This window comes from Chelonoidis abingdonii, chromosome 5, assembly GCF_003597395.2.
Source record: "Chelonoidis abingdonii isolate Lonesome George chromosome 5, CheloAbing_2.0, whole genome shotgun sequence".
NCBI classification, from domain to species: domain Eukaryota; kingdom Metazoa; phylum Chordata; order Testudines; family Testudinidae; genus Chelonoidis; species Chelonoidis abingdonii.
The window spans coordinates 121,067,163-121,086,003 of NC_133773.1; the positions used below are offsets into that span (position 1 = coordinate 121,067,163).

At 39.2% G+C, this 18,841-nt stretch overlaps 1 protein-coding gene across 1 annotated transcript in view; it reads right to left on the minus strand.

The window, feature by feature from the left end:
* The window catches only part of PPP2R2C (protein phosphatase 2 regulatory subunit Bgamma), a 322,720-nt gene that overhangs the window by 22,699 nt on the left and 281,180 nt on the right, over positions 1-18,841 (minus strand). The window contains 2 exon segments of the mRNA XM_075066607.1: positions 2,895-2,986; positions 10,380-10,549. Of these exon segments, the coding sequence (XP_074922708.1) occupies positions 2,895-2,986; positions 10,380-10,549 (262 nt within the window).

Consider the following 18,841-nt stretch of genomic DNA (forward strand, 5'->3'; position numbering starts at 1 on the left):
ATCACCAGCTTAGGAGTCCAGCCCCGAGGGCTCCTACACCACTGGGACCACTTTGGCTTCACTTTCCACATCCTTTCTAGTTCCTCTTCGGCCCTGGTACTTCTCCAGTTCTCATATTCCTTTTCCTGATGTTGCTGTCACTTGGCACTGCTATATCATTCCCCCGCTGTTCTGCTCCTTGTCTATTACCGATGTCTGGTGATTGGCCAGTACCCTGCCTGTCGTCGATCTGAAAGCCCACAGAATTCTTCTACTAACAACATCAGAGCTCTCTGTCCAGAAGAGTGCAGTGCTAGGAACAGCTAAGATACTGCGCAGAACCCTCAAACTCCCAGGCCTCTGGTAGAGGACCCAAGGTTGAGGAAGACACATACCACCCATAGGGGTGAGAGGGGAATTTTTTTTATATATATCCACTTATCAGATCATCTATCTTAATATTAATGTGTATTTTTTAAAAGATGGGAACTCTTCCTTAAAAAACACCAGTACAGAATCCATATATTATGCACTGAAATAACAAAATAATTGTAACTTATATGAGCAAGATCACATCTCCTTGTTCACAAGTGTCAATGCAAGTGTCACCCTAATGATGAAAATTGGTTGTGATGTACTTAACTCTCGTTCAGACTGTTAAGAGGAAGTGTTCTAAGTTTAGAAAAGAAAAACAAAAATAAACTAAAACAAAATGAATGTTCTTTTGTCAAATGTCTGACCAAAAGTTGTGTTCGCTGGTTTCTTAAGATCATGCCAGCTATCCCATCCATTTTAAGAAGCAGTGTTTAATGATGGATTCAGAATTGTGCAAGATTAACTAACATATGAACAGTGTGATAAATTAAGCCTTTAAAAATGGAATGCGCTCACTTAATGAGGACCAGTTGATTTCATACTTTGTTGACCTTTCTGATCTGTCAAGTAAGGATTAGACTGAAACAATTACTCTCACTTTAAACCCAATATTGAATAATTCTTGTATTATTTACATGAAGCTATCCAGATACTTTGAGGATGAAAGCATTTTTTATTCAGCTACTGAAGGAAGTACCTGAGAGTGCAAATGCATGACTGCCTACAAGCATCATGTCTTAGAGTTCCCATTTAAGAATGGATGAAATGGTTTTGAAGATATTAGGAAACTCCTGAAGCTTTGTGATGGTTTTGAAATGACTGATTAACTCCCCTTTCCTGTTCATACCCACACTTTTTTGCAGTTCTGCACTCTCAGGCTATTCAGGTGATCTTTCCATCCTGACTAGAAGCAAGTAGTACTGGGACTCTCATGAGAGACTTGTTCTGAGGTTTCTAGCTACTCTCTGCAGGTTCAAGAGGTTCAGAGAAGCACCCAAAACTCTGGATGCTTAGCTAATGCTGAGCCAATCCTAATTTTCAAACATCTTGAGTCATGCCCACCACCAGCGGTCTTCTCTAGGACTGGTTAGCCCCTGGCACAAGAGAGCCTACACCCAAGGTGTCACAAGACACTGGAGGATTTTACCCCAATGTGGTCACTGGCTGATAGTCCATAAAATAGAACAATTTACACAATGCTGAAACATAGCTAATTCCCAGTATAAAATAAATTAAACTCAGGTAGAATATCCCAAAGGCAATGGTCTTGTAGCTTCAGTTGACGGAGTCACTTAAAACTAGGCTGGATAAAGTACTTAGGAACATGCTATAGGAAATGTTTTTACATTAATAGGATGACCCAGTAAGTCTTTCCTGTTTCTAATTTCCATGATACTCTGGGGAATTCTATGAATTATATGAGTTGGTATATCTGTGGAATTGTGAAACACCTGCGAACCTATTGGGCTAAAGAATAGCTAGAGAAGGAACCATCAACTCAGGAGAGCAGTTCCAGGTCAGAGATTACAGAGGAATATAGTTTTCTCTGCATGAAGAATATGGTGAAAGGTTGTAGCACCTCAGTAAAGAGAGACCATCTCTCCCTGGAGGAAAATAGGAACTGAGCAAAGGTAACTATAGTCCAAATAAAAGAATGTATCTAACATTATAAAGCATTAGTTTATATCTGTGTGTGTGTATGAGATAGAAACTCGGACCCATTTTTAGATGTATGAGGGGATATGGGTCGCATGCTCTGTTATGTGTTACATACTCTACTCAGTCCCTACAGGGACCTGCCATTTGTGTCAATGGGAATGCTGTGCAAGGAGTGAGAGCAGTATCTGACAAGTAGGTAGTATGTAGAAAAGGTAAACTTATCCTTGTTGTTATGAAGGAGACAGTGGTATTAATTATATTAACTTGGTATATCATAATACAGAGATGAGTTATGACTTTATGGGACAAATCCTGCTCTGTTCTACCAGAATGAAGCTAAAGCCTAAGGAATAAATGAATAGAATTTAGTCCTGTATCTATAGTTCCTCCACACACAAAAATTACATGACATTAGAAGAATGCTTCACAAATGGTGACCAGTGGTCTGCAAAGCACTGACTGGTCCAGTGGCACTGGCTCATCCTCCCTCCTTATTTTCAGCTGCTAGATTGGATTTACAAGGAAGCTACTTTGTTAACTTGCCTTAGCAAAACCCCCATGCAGGCGGGTTGTGAAAATGTTTTTTTTTTTTAGTAAGTCCTGGTTTTCTTTTGATTCTTTCAGCCCATTTTGGTGCCTTTGGTGAAAGTGGGTGGAATTAGATTTTCTCCCAGTGGCTGTATGTGGAGAATAACGATTCTTAAATTGTGGCTGAGGGGGTGAAATGGTACAACAGCAATAAAAGACTGGACATTGATATGGCGAAATGTAACTTGATATGGACAATAACCACAAGTTACAGATGATTTATTGATTATACTCCACCATATGGCAGCCCCACAGCGAAATTTAAAATAGTGATGAACATAAGGATGGGTTACCTGTCTGATCCATTCCATGCACATTCAAACTTGTCAAAGATGCAGTCATTTTCATAAAGGGAACACAGCTTGCTCCTAAGGTAATCATGGACCTGTTTAACAGAAAAAGACAGTGCAGTTTTTACAAATCTTTGTTTTAGACTATGTCCTACACTATTGCTCTTACAGGTTAGTAGAGTTTACAAAGATAGAGAGTACTTCTATCTCTGAAACATGAGGTCTGTGCTTTTCTATAGTTCAACTAGAAGAGTGCTATAGAATTAATGTAGCAGGAAAGCTCTGGCTAGAGCATGCTCTTCTGAGCATACTGTAGATTACCTCTCTCAAACATGGTTGGTTCCTATTAGTGTGAGTTTCTGAGCTCTAGCCTGATTCCAAAGCATCTTCCCAGCTGATACTGCAGATGTGCTAATGAGAGAATGAATCATCTAATTTAAATAGTAAATAATAATAAGCCAAGATCTATAGAGACTTTCACTTACAATATAGGGCTCTGAGAGGCAGGCCCCTGTTCCATTTATAAGGGGGAGGGAGAGCTCAATGGTTTGAGCATTAGCCTGCTAAACCTAGGGTTATGAGTTCAATCTTTGAGGGGGCCATTTAGGGAGCTGAGGTGAAATCAGTACTTGGTCTTGCTAGTGAAGGCAGGGAAGTGGACTCAATGACCTTTCAAGGTCCCTTCCAGTTCTAAGAGATAGGTATATATCTCTATGTTTGTTAAATGTTATAAAAGCTATAATCTGTGGTATTACATTATACAGCAATTCAGAAGTAAAGGATGGTAAGATACATGGTATCTTATTTACATAGATTAGTACCCAGAATGCTCTCCCACTCTGATAGCTACTTCATATCAGTGATGATGTCTGAGATCTGAAAACAAACCACAAGCTCTTGTCTTGCATGCTTTGAAAGTAAGATTTACAGAAGACCTTATGTTAGGCTGCATATTTCTATGGAGTCAGTCCTTTAATGAATTCAGTTTTTTTCTTCTGTATGATGTTCTTCACCCCCACATTGAAATAAGGAGCCAGAGAATTCCTGCCTGCACAAGGCCTAGTAATCCAACACCTCCATCCGATATGAATGTTGTATAGATGACTTCTGAGGAAGTATCAAATCAATGCAATGCAGCATAAGGACCAAATTTAGCCCTGCCATAAGAAAGTACCCCTTCCATTCAAGTGCATGAAAAGTATGTCTGTTTCTGTCAGAGCTAAATTTGGATCTCCTGACTGTGGCGTTCTCAACACATGCAGGATCCTCTGCTGGTCAAAGGCCTAGAGTCTTCTCCAACAAGTTACTTTAATACCAGTTTCACTGTTCTGTCTGGTGTTATTAAAACTAGAACTGTTTGCAACAGCTGCACTGTACTGTAGTGAACAAACTTGCAAATTAACTCAGTTTTTATGGGCTATAAATTTCTATCATGGATCAATTTTCAGAATTAGATTAATGAGCATCCTAGGCTATATACGATCAGTTAAAGTATGTCAGCTGAACATGCTATTTACCTGATAGCTAATAAACATGTGGAAGATGTAGGTAGAATGTTTCCCAGTTAAATGCATTTACTGAATGAATTAACCTTCATAATGAGATCATTCCATCTTCCTTTTATTGATAGCCACCAGATTTTTTCAGCAGAAATTGGCTGGGTTCCCTAATTGTCACTCATCTCTAAGGCGACAACCATTGTCTCATTTGTTAATATTTTTAAATGTATTACAGGATTGAGACTATTTGTGTTAATAGTCTTTATTGAGTTAATTTGTGTTATAGGAGTGTGGCCCTTTCATCAGTATTCTGATTGCCTCACACAAAAATCAACACATGGAAGAAATTGACAAAAGGGGTAGGATGAGAGGATGAACCAGCAGTAAAATTATGTACATAGTATTCAGTGGTCTCAGATCTCCACCTGCCTAGCTATTTTCATCTTTTCATGATCTTTTTTCTGATATCTGTTCCATGTGCCACCTGTCCATTGTGACTAATGCTCCCTTTGAAAAGTGCGTTCAGCTCTACAACTTTTAATCAGCTGTGCAGTGCTTTGTATTTCCTCCACTTTCATTCTTCTTTGTGAATTTCAGAAGTTCTTAACTCCTCATTATCAAGGTGTTGATGCTCTATCCAAAGGCTTTCACAAATGCCAGTCTCATTTGTCAGCTCTTCATTCCGATCTTTCTTTTCACTCTTGCTCACACTGATACCCTCTAGGATAACTGTGAGAATCTTCGTGGTTAAAAATTTAACATCTGTCCCATTTTTCCATTGTCATCTCCCATTCATGGAATGCTGAACTGTCATAAAGATGAGGTTATCAAATCAGCATCCATTGCATCAGTAAATTAAACAATGTACCAGAGGCAACCATGCACCAACATTACCAAGATCACGGCTGTGTTGGCCTCTGAAAGGCAGCACAGCAGTCGTGCAGATGATTCCAGATGGTGACTTCATCCCTCCCTGCACCAGTCAGCACAGCGGCTGTGGAAGGGAGCACACATTGCTACCTCCTTAAGACCTGGCACAGGGGTGGCTTTCCCTGAAAACTTTTTTGGAAGCTCCATGTCACCTCCGTGGTAGCTCAGTGCTACAATTTTGCCCTGTATCTCCTACCCTTGATGAAATGGATTGATGTGACTGACCATTTAGAAACACGCTTTCAAAGGGATAATCTGTGGTCAGTGGCATTGCAAGAAAACACATTTAAAAAAAAAAGTCTAAGACCACGAGCAATAAAAGTACTTTCGTTTGTACACTTAGATTTTTTATTAATTAGTATTATTATTTATTATAAAATTGATCCACTGCTTAATGAATTCTGGAGGTAAAGCCCTCACTGTCATGGTTTGATGATAAAGCTGGATTTTATTGTCCAAGTATTGCTTGTATGCGCTATCTTGCCATATATGAAAAATGTTCCAATTTCCATAAAAGCTGTTCTTAAAGAATTGCTACCAGAATTTTCCTTTCTGGAATCATGCTCCTCTGTTATGTAAGCCCTTGACAGAATTATCCAGACATTCTACGCTCTAGGAAAACACTAGGGAGCTATTTTGTTGGCAGTGATTGTCATGACAAAAGGCACATTAGTCTGAATTATTGTCATTAGGCCTTGCCCACTTTGCGATCGCACCGATACTAATCACAAACATGGTCAAGTTTGGTTGTTGCTAACAGAGGTCTGTATTATTCTGACCCTAAGGTGATGAGGCCTTAGAGAATTACATGAGAGATCTTGTTTAGAAGATGTCCAAGAAACTAAATTCTGTCAGTGGAGCAGTTATAAAATCTTTCTTTTCTTGACCCCTATGGAAAGCTCCTGTGGTGATCCTTCACGGAAACAATCTCATCTAGCCTCCAAAATATATACATTGCATGTGTGCACATGGCACTTCACAACAGTCCAAATTTAGACATCAAGTAATATACAATGATGACTACAACAAGGGAAGACCAGGCACAGTGGATTAAAAAGGCCAAGGTTGCAGTAATATACCATGTTGTTGTTTCAGTTAGCAATATGCTTAACAGTTCTCTGAGAGCAAGACATATGAGTGACGTGAGGAGTAGGAAGAAGGCTGGTAAAATGGTGAATGTGTCAGAGCAATAGAGAGGAAGGGAAGGTGGATGGAGTGGACAAGGGTACAGGCAGCAAAATAAAGACAGAAGGATGGTTCTGTAAAAAAAAGGAGAATGTGGTGGGGGAACACAGTGAGGGCAGGATGAGCCACCAAAAATGAACAAAGTCAATATGAGAGAGTTTTAATATTAGTTAACTGGGCTGATTATCAGGGGCGACTCTAGACATTTTGCCTTCCCAAGCATGTTGTCACGCCGCGGGTGACGCTGTGCTGGTTGCTGGTCCCACGGCTCCGGTGGACCTCCTGCAGGCACACCTGCGGGAGGTCCACCGAAGCCACGGGACCAGCGGACCCTCCGCAGGCAAGCCGCCGAGGGCAGCCTGCCTGCCGCCCTCCCGGCAACGCGCCCCCTGCGGCATGCCACCCCAAGCACGCGCTTGGCGCGCTCGGGCCTGGAGCTGCCCCTGCTGACTATGGGAAGTTGTGATGGCTTCCTCTTTACTGCTAGTGCAAGTGCCAGCTGATTCCAGACACCTGAGGCTTTTTCTTGGCCACCTCAAGGGAGAAGGAGGCTGGGTGCTGAGCATGAAATGGAATCATGTTATGTGGATTTCTTTTAGCAATTAAAGGGAAAACAGAGAAGAGAAATAGGGTACAGTTCAGAGCACGTCAGAAGGATATAATTTTTCTCTAACTTTATTTAGTGGCAATAAGCTGAAGATAATGGAGTTCAGAGTCCTGCACAGGATGTATTGGATGTCTGCATGTCTTTATAGTTGTGCCTTATGAGAACTTGGCATTTCTTAAAGTAATTAGTGCTAGTATGAGACACATTATAAAGACTAGTCCAAAATACAATATAATATTGGGACTGAGTAATGAATATTATTGATGGGATGTGAAGATAAAAATTGACCCTGACCTTCAGTTATTTAATGTACATAAGTTCTTGTTATGAAGAACACGTTTACAATGGTTGTCCATACCACTACCTAGTGTAAAATAAGAGAAAATTTAGACACAAAATAGTAGCAACATGGAGAGACTGATACAGTAGATTAGTAGTTCTCATCCAGGGGTCCAAGGCCTCCTAGGGGGCCTTGAGCAGGTTTCAGGGGGCCTTCAAGCAGGGCCAGCATTAGACTTCCTGGGGCACAGGGCAGAAAGCTGAAGTCCTACTGCATGGGGCTGAAGCCCAGGGTTCTGAGCCCCGTCACCCAGGGTTGAAGCTGAAGCCTGAGCAATGTAGCTTCATGGGGGCCCCGGCAACTTCCCTGCTTGCTACACCCTAAAGCTGCCCTGGCTTTTATATGCAGAAAACCAGTTGTTGCAGCACAGGTGGGCCGTAGAGAGTTTTTATAGAATGTAGGGGAGGCCTCAGAAAGAAAAAGGTTAAGAACCCCTGCAGTAGATGACAAAGCGAGCCTCTTTTAACAAGTATCTTATATCCTGAGTACATGATGATTCACCACACTTTAAAGCAATATTAATGTTATAGATGAGAAATCTTTTTACCCTACAGTAAATAATTGCTACGTGGGTTATGATGCATTAGATGAAATGATGTAGCTCAAATATTCTTATTTATCTTGTTTATCATATGTTTCACTCCCCTTTTTTGAATGTAGGTTTTTCTTTGTTATTTGTTTGTTTGCAGTTGGAAAGGCATAACCTGTAGATACAGTCCACCAAGCCCAGATTTTCATAACTGTGTATGAGCAAATACATGTCCAATTTGCACCCACATTATTGTGCTTACATGTGCAGTTGTATTAATGACATGTACAAATATCAATATGTTCAAAAATGATGATGTTATGAAATGTTATGAAATGTTATGAAATGTTATGAAAATCTGGGCCTTTGCTGCCTTCTGAGTACATGTCAAGGTGTATAATAATATTTCTTTCTTAATTTGCATTTGCTATCCAGACATTCGTGTGCTTGTGCCTAGTGGGTATAGTATTTGCATGAGAAAAAATATATTTGAAAAAAGTATATTTCTTGAACATTTTCTCTTTTCTATAAAATCCAGAACCATCTTTTCCAATGAGAAGAGGACAAAAGACTGCAGAAAATAGCCTGAATTTACTGAATCCTAATCACTGATGTTATACTGTCCTACGAGGCATCCTCTCATAAATCACTTGTGATCTTCCTTGTTTTGTTAGCTGCAAAGGATTTATTTATACCAATGGCATCACTATCCTCTCTAGAGTGGGTAAGTGTTTGAAAAGAAAAGATAATCTATAGTTTCACTGAAGGCAGCAAGACCTAGTTTTAGACTTTCCATCTTTTTATAAGCTTCTGATATTTCAGTCAGTACTGACAAATTTACATTTTACTCATTTCCCACATCTCTGCACGGAGAAATATAACTTTTTAATTGGGCCCACTGCTAGGTGTCAGGTTGATTTAAAGGTGGCCAGCTTATTTCAAGGATTACTACATGAAGAAATAAAAGCAGATGTCAGACTCAAGACAAACAGGTTGGCCTGCCCATTTCTCACCCTCCAGGGAGAAGGCTGCTTACCACATTAACATATATGCAAAATAACACATTGCCAGAGGTCCTAAAATCTTAGACATGGATGTAACATACCAAATACTGTTTTATTTCCCTCACTTCTCATCATGTTTCACATAAGAACCAAAATCTCTAACACATTTATCACTATCAGGGTAGATAAGTTACTGAAGAGAGTCAGTTTTGTGGCTTTACAGGAATGTAAATTGGCATTTTCAAAGGCTAATATGGGATTTAGCTACACAGCTCCTACTGAAACTAATGGGATGTGTCCCAGAAACCTGAGTCTATACTGGCTGCTTGTACAGTTAAAGAAAAACAAGACTCTAAATACTATTATGGTGGGATTTGGCACTCCTGATAAGCCAGACTCCTGAGTTCTTATTAAATGTTACCAGGAGTTCAGGTAAATAAATAAACCAACCGAAACCCCACAACCCTATTCCCAAGGCAGGGAACACGGGCTTTACCTCCACTGGCCTAGAATGTGGGATATATACAGCAGAATATTCATTTTCAACTCCTGATCTTCTGCACGGCTGTCCACAGGTAGGCATTACTGACCAGCCCAACTGTACTTTTAAAGATTGTCATTTTACATGTGCTTATGCAGAACAGTTTTTGACAGCTTTTTCCCATTGTATTTTTGCAACAAGAACTTTTGGGTGGCACACTTGTCCGACTTTGAGTGATCTTAGAATATTTTAAACTCAGATTGTTCTTACCAGATGGCACAGATTCCAGGGCCCAAATTAACTATTGGTTGAAGTCAGCAGAACTGCATGCTCCAACATTGAATTAGTCACTTCATGTGAGTCTCACGGGCGTTAGCCAAACTCCCATAGTGATGACAATATTATGATGTAACAAGGGTTTCTTTTGGGATTAGACCAGTTCAGAACTCTAGGAAGAAATCTACACGTGGGATTTTCAAAAGCGCTCAGCATTGGCCTAATTCTGCTCCCCCTAACTTAATGGTGCAGCTCTCATTGATTTCAATTGGACCAGAGTTAAGCCAATGCTAAGCACTCTTGAAAACTCCAACCTACATCTTTATTACAACCATTAAATTGTGGAATTGCATAATTAACATCTTGACACAGAACTGAAGAGATGATTCCCCTTGATATAGACAGCAGTTGTTTTAAGGGACAAGTTCAACTTTGGTATAGCCCCACTGACTGCAGAAGAGGTAATGCTCTCTCACAGTGCTCTTAAGGCTCAAGTGAATCATATCTACTATTTATTTTAAAGTGACTCTTGTATAACAGTCAGAACAAGCACTGAGGATCTATAGTGCACTATGAATATATTTGGAATATTGAGATTTTTTGCAACGTTGCACTTCAAGACATAGCAAACATCTACCTGATATGTTTCTATAGGCTTTGTTTCCATGTTCAGATCCCAAACTTTGACAGTGAGGTAATCCCTTGTTAGCATATATCGGCCACTGTGACTGAATTTAACATCTGACACTGAAGAGATAATTTCTGAAAAAAACGATCTGTTACTGGGGTCTTCCGGTTCTTCAAAAACTGTTTTTTTTAAAAAAGAGAGAAAAAGAAATTAGAATATCATAAAAATCTTTCTTTACACAATTCTTTATTATGTGCGTCTCTTAAGAAATAATATGGTTAAAGGTTCAAACTCATATCCTATAACATGAATGATTTGGCTGTTAATTTCTTCATGATATATTTAAATAAGAATACAAGATTCACATTTTAGAACATGGGCTTTGACAGTTTTGGAGGAAGTAAACGTGATGGCTCAGTTAAATGGACTACAGGTTATGTCAGTTTAGAACTGAGTAACAATGATAGCTTAGAATTATCATTTATTCTGTATATTACACTAGTGCTTAGAAGCCCCTGTCATGGACTAGACCTCATTGTTTTAGGTGCTGTATAAACACAACAAAAAAAGACAGTCCCTGCCCTAAAAAGCTTATAATGTGATTAAGTATGTGTGGTACCTTTCATTCGGCATGATCCCATACTGCGATACAAAATTATACTCATAAGAATCATTTCATCCACCAATGAAGTACAACCACCTCTGTTTAAAGACAGCAGCCACTGAAACTCTTTAGGGTAAAGACTATCTTTTTGTTCTGTTTTTGTATAGCCCTATGAAAAAGCTGAGGACAGGACATGAAACAAATTTTCCATTTAAAACTGGTGAGGGAAGGTATGTATTAAATGGAAATTAGTCACGATCCTGCAAAACATGACAAGGGATCGTTCATGTCCACAAAAAGTCAACAGAGTTGTGCAAATAACTGACTTTTCAGTTCACCTGCCAAGTCAAAAACTAAAACTGAACTGTTTTGGGTCAACCCAAAATTATTTTAAATTTTTTGGCAAACCAAAAAGTAAAAGAGAAAAAATGTTTTGGGTAAATCAAATGAAACAAAATGTGTTATTTCATTTGACCAATTTTAACTTTTTTTTTTTTTTAAATTCCAGCAACTTTCAAAACTAATTTATTTCAAATAAAAAATTGAAATGTTTTATTTCAAAAATGTCAAAACAATTTTTTTTGACTGAAACAATCTTTGATATACTTTCACAAAATGTTTTGGTTAACTCAAATCTGCATTTTGGCAAAAAAAAAAAATAAAAAGTTTATCCAAAAACACTTCCCAGTGCTAGTCAAGAACTTCATTACATGTAATATCTCTAGAAGCAGATGGGATCAGCTGGTTCAGTAGTGACACAGTGAATCACCATTGCTATTCTTACACCCTGTTTGTCCTGGGAGGGCTTCCACCCCATTACTGACCAGCTGCAACCCTGCTTACACGGGGAGATGTATATATTATTAATTTTTTTTCTTATGAAAAAAGTCCTCTGCCAAGGCATTTGGGGTGCTGTACAATATAAAAAACATTAATTATGGCTGAGATTTTCAAAGGTGCCTAAGGGAGGAAGGTACTCAACACGTATGAAAATGGCCTCTCTGAAAAATTCTGACCTAAAATGAAGAGTTAAAATTAGTTAAATATAGCATATGCTACAGTGTACAACAACAGTAATAATGCACTCAGGCCTTTAATCTGACACAGTAAGGGGAGGGATAGCTCAGTGGTTTGAGCATCAGGTTGCTAAATCCAGGGTTGTGAGCTCAAGCCTTGAGGGGCCATTTAGGGATCTGGGGCAAAAATCTGTCTGGGGATTGGTCCAGCTTTGAGCAGGGGGTTGGATTAGATGACTTCCTTAGGTCCCTTCCAACCCTGATATTCTATGAAGAGTTCAACATTATTTTTCAAAAGGAGAATTATCATCCCTATTTCACAGATGCAAAAACTGAAAACCTGTAGCTAACAATAAAAGATATCAGCATGAAATATAAGTATTAATTAATGTTGTAACATGGGGCCTACAGGCCTCAGGTCTATAAGACAATAGCTTAGCGAAACTGAGGCCTAAGGCCTAGAGACTTGACAGGAGCAACTACCCAGTAAGTGATCCTAGATCATAAGTTGCCACAAGATAGCAATGACCGTATATCACAAGATGTCATAATACAGAACACTGCATTAAGCAAGTGTTGCTAAACTGCTGATATTTAGAAAACATATATTGCAATGTACCAGTTAAAGCCGGTTAGAATATTGTGGAGATTTTTGCAAACATAGGAAATCAGCAATGTGCCAACCACAAGTTGTTATAGTGACTGAGTGACATAAAGGTTAATGAGTACAAGGAGAACTAATAGCCCAAGCACCCATCATGGTCAGGAAGAGACCTTGGGTCTCCTGACTCCCAGCCCCCTTTGCTAACCACTTAACCATACTTTTTTCTGTATGTTCAGTTCACCGTCTGAGGTGAGATGTCTGCAAGTAACTGAGGAAGAGAGTTTACTAAGTATTTAGATAAGTAAAGTGGCTTTCTCCCTGACCACAGCCTTAAAGCAAAATAATTAAAATACATTTATGTGTGATTACTTTTTGTAGTCCACCAAGAATTTACTTCTCAACAAAATTCAAAGGATCTAAGTTACAGCTTTGGAGAATCAAAATAAAATTCAAAGGATCTAAGTTACAGCTTCGGAGAATCAAAATAATGTCATGCTGAAAAATGAGAGAGCTGATTGTCTGTGGGTTAGCTCAGAAAATGATGGGCAACTTCCTTTGCGGATGGTGCATCAAATGCAGCCATGCTTGCACATGAGAATAGACTCTCTATATTTAAACACATACAACAAATCTAAATGATAATTAACTACATCAAAAGAAAGAAAGAAAAAACTTTTCAGCCTGAGAGTAAATGAACACCTTTAAACAGCTCTCTGAAAATGTGCAGAGACATTCAGTAAGGTAGATATTTTGTAATTATCCTGTCAAGTTTTCAATAGAAGTCTGATGAGCACAAAGCAATTATCATCTCTCACACCTCTTCCCTTTAATCTGTCCAAACCATGTATTGTGAATGGCAGGAATTTCATCATCCTAATTATGATGTAAAGTTGTTATTAGAACCAGGAAAGAAGAAAGCCACTAAAATGCTCTTTCATTTATGGCAGTGATGAGTTTTCTCTGTGTTTCTCAGCTTAAAAGCTCTACAGTTCTGGCTGAGTTCTGCTAATGATTTCAGTAGGAGTTAGATAGAACTGGTGTGCTCTCTATTTTATTACATAGTCATAATGGTCATGTACAACAGTGGCCCGTATTTGTGAAATACGCAGGGTTCTCTCATCATCTGTTTTCCTATATTTACTACAGTAAATACCTTGAATACTACAAATCATGAGGTTATTGATCTGTGAATATTGATTTAGGTATTAAAGTCAGGGTTCACTACCTTTTTTCAAAGGTATTTTCTTTCTTTATATGAGAGAAAATGGATTTGAGTAGCCCTGATCTGCCATAAGCAACTCCTTTAAGCAGAGTAGCAAGCCCCAGGAAGATCACCTCAGTGTAGGGAGCATCTTTGGGTGGTTTTGTGACCTCTATAACACCCTTGTGGGCAGTGGATATAAGAGACCTGCTAGGGGAAAGGGGAGTAGCTAGGGCACCCCAACACACTGAGCATCTCTGACTGCTATATTAGTTTGCTGGAATCAATATCATCAGTGTAAGGTAAAGCGGTCTTTGATCTTCTCTAGTGCACATTGGGAGACCAGTACTGTAGAGCACACAGTAGCCCAGGATCAAGAGGGTGCAAAGTTGCCTTAATTTTATACAGCAAGAGAAGTCTCATTAAACTGGGATTTGGAAAGAGTTTTGCTGAAAGCTGCTTAAAAACTAAGTTATAATTCTCTAGCAATTACTAAACAACTTTGATAACTTCTGTCTACCTTCACTTATGAAAAAATGGATTTCATACTCCAAATGCAATTGTCCCTTCTCAACGTTAATTAGATCAAAATGCTAAAGCTAATTGTCCAATTGCAAACCATTGCACAAGCTGATGAACACAATCATCAGTAATCGTGTGTCATTTGAATTTTCATTTAACAGTAGCTAGATTTAAATATGGTCTTGATGGTAGAGGCAGTGCTATCATTAGCTATGAATTTATCTGATGCAGTTACATTGATTTGCTGTAACTTGTGTGAAACAAATATTTTACAAAAGTTTGATTTCCTAACTTTGACTCTGTAGGTTTAAAACTCAATAACTTCCCACTTCTTTCTGTTGTTTCCACCCTACTAATCTCACTGCCTGACGCAATGGAGAGGACCATATGCAGGACAAGTAAGGAAAACAACATGTACAAAGGGGATTATTCCACAGAGCCACTGATCTCCCATCTGTCAGGCTCTGCAGCTTATAAGAGAGCTGTTTTCTGAAACTGATACAGAATGACAGAGAAAGTTACTTTCTTCTAACACTGCCCAAGGAGTTTATTAGAACAAACAAAGACCATTGGTCCTTAAATTTTGCTTCACTGCAGAACTTCCATCTTGAGGCTCTTCTAACTCCCACTCCAATCTCCCTGGCTTCTTACTACAGATTTAAAAACAGTACCTATTTTCACAGAAAAATGTCTGTGTGCAGAAAGGGGAAAGATTGGGTTGATGGATGTGCTCCATAATATTGCTCCCCTAAAGTCTGTAGACAATTTGCAGCCTAAAATCATACTGCTGCCTTCTAAGAAAAATCTGAAGGAAACTCCATGAGTTGAAATCCAGATTTCTTTGCTTTTCCATAGGTTACTTAACGTAGGGGAGGAGGAGACAATACAGGTCAAAGCCTCTGTAGCTTGCCTTTCCACCTGTCATAAACAGATGGTTAAGGGTTAATGTCTCTTTTACCTGTAAAGTGTTAAGAAGCTCAGTAACCTGGCTGACACCTGACCAGAGGACCAATAGGGGGACAAGATACTTTCAAATCTTGGTGGAGGGAAGTCTGTGTGCTTTTTGGTTGTTCGTTGTTAGGCTTCTGGGGTAAGGGGACCAGACGTACACCCTGGCTTTCCCTATCTTTGAATCAGTCTTTTCCATGTTTCAAAATTGTAAGTAATAGCCAGCAAAGGCAGCTAGTTTATGTGTTGGTTTTCTTAAATTGTAAATGTCTTTTTGCCTGAAGGATTTTTACATACATAGATTTGCCGTAACTTTGAATCTAAGGCTGGGGGCCAGGGGGAGTCCTCTGGTTATATGAATTGGATACCCTGTAAAGCATTTCATCCTGATTTTACAGAGAATTTTTACTTTTTTTTCTTTAATTAAAAGCTTTCTTTTTAAGAACCTGATTGTTTTCCTTGTTTTTAAATCCAAGGATTGAGTCTGAACTCCACTCAGGGATTGGTGGGGAATAGGAGGGGGGATGATTATTCCTCCTTGTTTAAGACCCAAGGGGTTTGGGTTGGCGTTCCCCAGGGAAGCGTTTTGGGAACAGAAAGTGTGTCCCCAGACACTAAATTCTGGCTGGTGCAGCCGGTTACAGACTTTAAGCTAGTAATTAAGCTTAAGTGTTCATTGGCAGGTGGGGTTTTTGGTCCCACTTTTTGTACCCTAAGTTCAAAGTGGGGAAAACTTGACACCACCTTTTTACTTGGGCCTGATTTTGCATTCCTTACTTACATGTGGTGGCTTACTTATCTGAATAGGGACGCCTGTTGTGCAGCATTTGCAGGATTCAAAACCTACAGGAGACAGCAGTTTTGTCGCCAATACACATTGTCTTTCAGTCAGTACCCATTTTGAATGCAATATCATGGCTTATGTTGATAACATTTACTTTGTCTGTATTTAATTGTCTTGATAATCAATCATTAGTTCACATATCCATACTATTTCTTAACCTGTATAATATGACAAGTTTTTTCCCCTACATCCTTGTAAGATGCTGTGACAGTGTACCCCATAAGGCTTTATGGGGTGGAAGGTGCTCTTAATGTATGTATGACATATAACTGGAATCGGTTTTGTACATATTGCCATGTAACATATCTTGTAAGTTTCTGATCTACTGGTTTATGTTCATCCTAGTTGTCTGCAGGCCACTATTTGTGTGTTCAAAGTTATGAACATTGGCTGTATAATTGGTTGATTTCTAAGTAGCCTTAGTTAAAAACATTTTGGTTCACTCTGGGAAGAATGTGCAATTTAAGTGCCTCAATCCAGAAGCCACTTAACAGACAAAGAGTTGGAAGGCTTCAAACCACATAAGTCTCCTGGAGACATACATGGATACCATGTGGAAGTTAGCGTTCTGCCTTGTAAAGACTGAGTCATGCTTGGAACATGTGACTTGCCCAGGTGACTCCAGAACTCTATTCTTGGGAGCTTGGCTTGCACAGGAGTGAGGAAGGGGGTCTCCACTTCACAAGAGAGAGTCTAGTTAAAACCGTGAGAGAACCCCTCTATTTGGTCTTCAGCTGGCTAAAGAGGAAGCTCTTCCACCCCACACTCCCCAGGATACTTAAGGAAAACTGGAACAAAGGACAGTAACTACAGGGGGTGAGGTGATTGCTTGGCCCAGGCTAAAAGGAGATTAGCTTGTAAAAAGGGGCATTCTGGACTGGTGGGTCTTATCTGTATTCGTTTGATTAGACATAGATTACGCATTTTTATTTTAATTTGCTTTCGTAACTTACTTCTTGTTCTGGTCTGTTACTACTTGGACACTTAAATCCCTACTTCGTCTATTTAATATAATCACTTTTTACTTATTAATTAACTCAGCAGAGTATGGTATAATTACTGGTGGAGCAACAACTGTGCATATTCTCTCTATCAGTGTTTATAGGGGCGAACCATTATGAGTTTACCTGTATAAGCTTTATACAGGGTAAACAGATTTCCACTGGAGTTGGGCATCTGGGTGCTAAAGACCAGCACACTTCTGTGAAGCTGTTTCAGGTAAACTGCGCCTGGGGCAGGTATTCAGCCTCTGGGTCTTTGTTGAAGTAAGAACAAGCGTGTCTGTGCCTCAGCAAGACAGGGTCTGAAGTCTGAGCTGGGCAGGGAAACAGGTATAAATAGTCTTGGCACATCGGTTGACGCTCCCAAGGGAGTTTCTTTGTGGATCCAAACCTGTCACAAGACACATGCATAGTGAATGAGACACTTAAGTGCGTATATAAGTGATTTGGACATAGTCTTTGTTGTGGCGATACACAGAAAGTTACAATGGAAACAGAGTCAGGTTCCATGTTGAATACTGACCTTGGATTTTTTGACTTTAAAGTCACTTACTGCCAACTTTTAGTGGTTCTTCAACACATCTGTTCCTGTGGAATTATATATTTACGTAAACGCTTAGGATGTTAGGAAGATTTAAAGGCACAAGCTGGAGTTAAGTGCCAAATCCTATTGTGCCTTTGAACAACAGTCCTTTGTGCCTTTGAAAAATCTTTTCCCCTTAATTCATATCATGTGTGTATTCCATGAAAAAATCGACAGTATTCATGCAGCTTTTGATGAGATCAACATTAAAAAGTGACTCAGTTAAGATAGACGTTGATACACACTTCACTCCTTCCATTTGTTGTGTTTGTGGTAAAAATGTTTTATTTATTTAATTGCCAAAAATAGATGCATGATATGGAAATTGGACTTGCTTTTATTCCACCTTATCTTCAATATCATATATTTTAGGTCCAGGAATACTTAGTTGCAGAAGTTTTCAATCTGTGCATTTGTGGCCCACAGGTGGCCCACAGAGTAGTTGCTGATGGTTGTGTGGAGAGACAGCCAGTCATCTCTGGCTACCAATTCTTCCTCCTTATTATCCAGATGCTAAATTACAGTTAAAATACAGCTAAAATATTTGTTTGTCCCAATATATTTCCACATATGCAATTTCCTGTAGATGAAACAGGTGATACGAAGGTGATGGCATAAAAGGAGGTGGTCCTCAATCCAACCGGTATTATGCACTCTTCCACTATGCAAAAAATATGTCGGGGTCTATTTCTGGTGTGTAAACAAAGTTGGAACTAAGGGCCATTTTTTAGAAGTCTTGTGGTTCCTCTTTCCTACAGGGAGCCCAAACATAATTTATACCTTGATAAAGTATATTAAAGTTATTCTTGTTTTCCTTTTGTTTGGTTGACTGATTTTTGAGGCGTGGGAAACATTTTCACTAGACTTAATGGGAACGGTGGGTTCTGCCCACCACAGAATCAGACCACTTTTGTTTGGTTGCTTATGTTAATCATTCAGTGCCAAAATTTAGCCTATCTGTTCATTTGTTCTACACACTACACACACACACACACACACACACACACACACAACACACACTTACAGTAAAGAATGCGTCTCTCTCGCTTCAATTAAGCACGCACCAATCATGTTCTTAACAAAACAGTTGAAAGAAAATATCCATTGTACTTTTATACTCATAAAAGACCTCGTGTAACATTCAAACT